This window comes from Girardinichthys multiradiatus, chromosome 1, assembly GCF_021462225.1.
Source record: "Girardinichthys multiradiatus isolate DD_20200921_A chromosome 1, DD_fGirMul_XY1, whole genome shotgun sequence".
NCBI classification, from domain to species: domain Eukaryota; kingdom Metazoa; phylum Chordata; class Actinopteri; order Cyprinodontiformes; family Goodeidae; genus Girardinichthys; species Girardinichthys multiradiatus.
Genome location: NC_061794.1, coordinates 30692476 through 30695527, shown reverse-complemented (window position 1 = coordinate 30695527; position 3052 = coordinate 30692476). Strand labels below are relative to the sequence as shown.

At 45.2% G+C, this 3052-nt stretch overlaps 1 protein-coding gene across 1 annotated transcript; it reads right to left on the bottom strand.

The window, feature by feature from the left end:
* Window positions 1-310: 310 nt before the first annotated feature.
* Window positions 311-1940, bottom strand: bhlhe23 (basic helix-loop-helix family, member e23). The gene has a single exon (XM_047357046.1). The coding sequence runs from the start codon at window positions 1579-1581 to the stop codon at window positions 898-900; it is 684 nt and encodes a 227-aa protein (XP_047213002.1). The 5' UTR covers window positions 1582-1940; the 3' UTR covers window positions 311-897.
* Between the last annotated feature and the right edge of the window lie 1112 nt (window positions 1941-3052).

Sequence of the window (3052 nt, the reverse complement as noted above, 5' to 3'; positions counted from 1 at the left end):
GACAGATCGTGGGTAGCCCCGGGCGGCGCTTGCACCCTTCCCCTCAGCGCCAACGACCCCACTGCGAGCCTAACAGGCCCAACCAGTCCCACTGAGCTCGTTCAAACCCATCTCCTAATGCTTCTGATGCAAGAAAGGGAAGCTGCCAACTTCTCTCTTAATGAGTGCTCAGAGAACAGTGCATGTGCAGAAACCTGCTCAAAATAGCAACTTTAAAATAAACAATGCAAAATCTGCTGTTATTTATCATCTTCATGCACCCTTAAGCTTTATTTGCAACCTCAAGGTATGAAATGATGACGCAAACTGCCTCCGAGCATAGATGTTTTAATTATAAAGACATACTATAAACAATATATGAAATCCATGTTGTAACACAACCAGAACGCTTCTTCAGTTTATAGGCTGCAGTTATATAACCATTCTAATCATTATAATAACCGGGTTTGAAGATTATTCAAAGTTGTACAATACAATCATGTGAGATGTGCAATAAGTTGAAATAAAAACAAATTGTATCAGAAAATATAACATCAAGTTATTTTTCATATAGTTAGTCAAGAGGATCAGACCTGAAGGTTGATATTGGTCGTATTTATTTATTTTTTTCGTGTAATTTCTGAATGTTGCATAGATTGCAAATGATAACACAAACTTCCCAGAATTTAAGTTCAGATTTTGGATATGGCCTGTAGTTGATGTGAGACATGCAAGCCACAGTGACAGGAAGGCCCAAGCAATTGAATTTCTATATTGAAGTATGTTTACTTATCCATATCTTACTATTACGCATTAGACTTTTAATTTGCACAGAATTATGCCTTAAATTAACTAGAATGGAACAGAGACCGACATATGCGCAATACAGGTAAAAGTTCAGGAAAAGTGTAAATCAAATCAAGGCTTGTCGTTACAGTGTTTGAAGAGAGTCGACGGTGCCCCAGAGTAAGTGGCGCACTTTTCGGCACAGGTGGCGAGTGCGGAGCCCGAGAAGGGGTAGACGGCTGCCTGTCCAAAGGGCGCCAACGCGGTGGGGATCGGTGAAGTTATGGTCTGTCCCTGGTTCAGATACGCCACCAGCCGCCTCATCTCCTCCAGAGCCTGAGCCTGCATGAGGATGTAGTTCTTAGCCAAGAGGAGAGTGGCTATTTTGGAGAGTTTTCTCACCGAGGGGCTGTGAGCGTACGGGATGACTGCGCGCAGGCCGTCCAGCGCGTCGTTCAGGTCGTGCATCCTCCTCCTCTCCCTGGCGTTGATGCTGAGCCGCAGGGATCGCTGCTCCTTGGACTTTTTGGCCAGGGGCCCACCAGGCTTGTCGTCCCCAAACGAGGAACCCCTCTTCCGGGACTCCAGAGAGTCAAAGCCGTCCTCGTCATCGCTAGTGTGCTCCCCACCGCTTTCGTTGGACTTCGCGGTCTGCCCGGAGAGGAAGTCAGCGGCCGGTGTAAGCGGGTACCTGCCGGGGCTTCCAGCACCGTGGCCAGCACCAAAACCAAAGGCTGACTGCCCGTAGCGCTGCGTCAGGTCGAGGAGCGCGTCGTTGCTGATGGACTTGAGCAGATTCTCTTCACTGACATTCATTTTTTTTCTTGTCCAGAGCAGGTTCTGACCAGGAAAAGTCTTCCTTGGAGCCCTTTATCCAAGCTTCTGTCTTGAGTGCTGTAGCGCACTGTTGTCCAAGAGTTGCTGTGTTGTTCTCTGAGTTATTCCTGACTCCTTTCCCCTCTCAGCGCTGTCTCTTCAGGAAGGAGGCTGTGAATGTGAAGCTGAGCCTCTACATGCGTTCACCTCCTCTGTGCACTGCGCTCCCCCCTTGTTGCGCGCATAGCCCACGTTTAACAACACTTCTTTAACTGCGCTCCTCTCGCCTTTGTAGCTGCAGTGGTCTTCCTTGCCCTCCCTCGCCTCTAGCACATTGTGACTGGCACTCCGTCCAGCTCACAAGTTAGTACGAGCAGGCGGCCCGTCGGGATTTTCTGTCCGTCCAATCAGGGGGGCGTTTTAATTAACTCGGAAAGAGCATGGGTCTGCTCCCAATTTCCACTTTGAAAACAGAGACTGCAATCTGACACGGAACCCAGGTCTGTCTGTCTATTGTGTTTTACAGCTGCATCTGAGTAATTTGGAATATCATCTAGAAGTTAATTTATTTCACACATTCAAAAGGTGCAACACGTAGATTTAACACAGTTATATTTACGTGTTTATTTTTTGTTAAGATAGTTGATTATGGCTTGCTAATGTTAACTTTTAATAAAATATAGCTAAAAACAAAATAAAAAACTATTTTTAATACAGAAATGTCATGAGGACTATTGACTTCACAGTTGTCCTGCAGACAGTTTTTATGCGCAAACGTTGCTAAAGAATCTGTCTTTCAACAGAGGGCTGTGTCCAAGCATATTAATAGAAAGTTGAGTGAAAGGAAAAACACATATTCAGTGTATGGGCTATAAAGGTTTCATTCTGTGTTAAGCTGCTCTCACTCAGAGACATACGAAATATCCTACCTGGGATAAGGGGAAAAACAACTGATATGTTGCTCAGTGGTCCGAAAGTACATTTTGCATTTTATTTGGAAGTCAACTTCTGGTAGAAGATTGGAGAGGCACCGAATCCAAGCTGCTGGAGGTCCAGTGTGAGGTATCCACAGTCAGTGTTGATTTGAGGAGCCTTGTCATCTGCTGATGTTGGACAGGTGTGTTTTCTCAAGTCCAAAGTTAAAGTAGCTGTCTACCAGGAAATGTTAAAGCACTTCATGCTTCCTTATGCAGCCAAGCTTTATAAATATGCTAATTTCATTTTCCATCAGGACTTAGCACATGCCCACACTCCCTTGGTTATAATACCTGGTTTAATGACCATTGTGCTACTGTGCTTGATAGGCCATCAACCTCACCTGACATAAACCCCACTGAATATCAATGGAATATTGTAAAGAGGAAGATGAGAAACCACAAAACCAACAATATAGATGGGCTAAAGGCTGCAATTAAGGCAACCTAGGCTTTCTTAGCACCCCAACAGAAGCACAGGTTGATCACCTCCATGC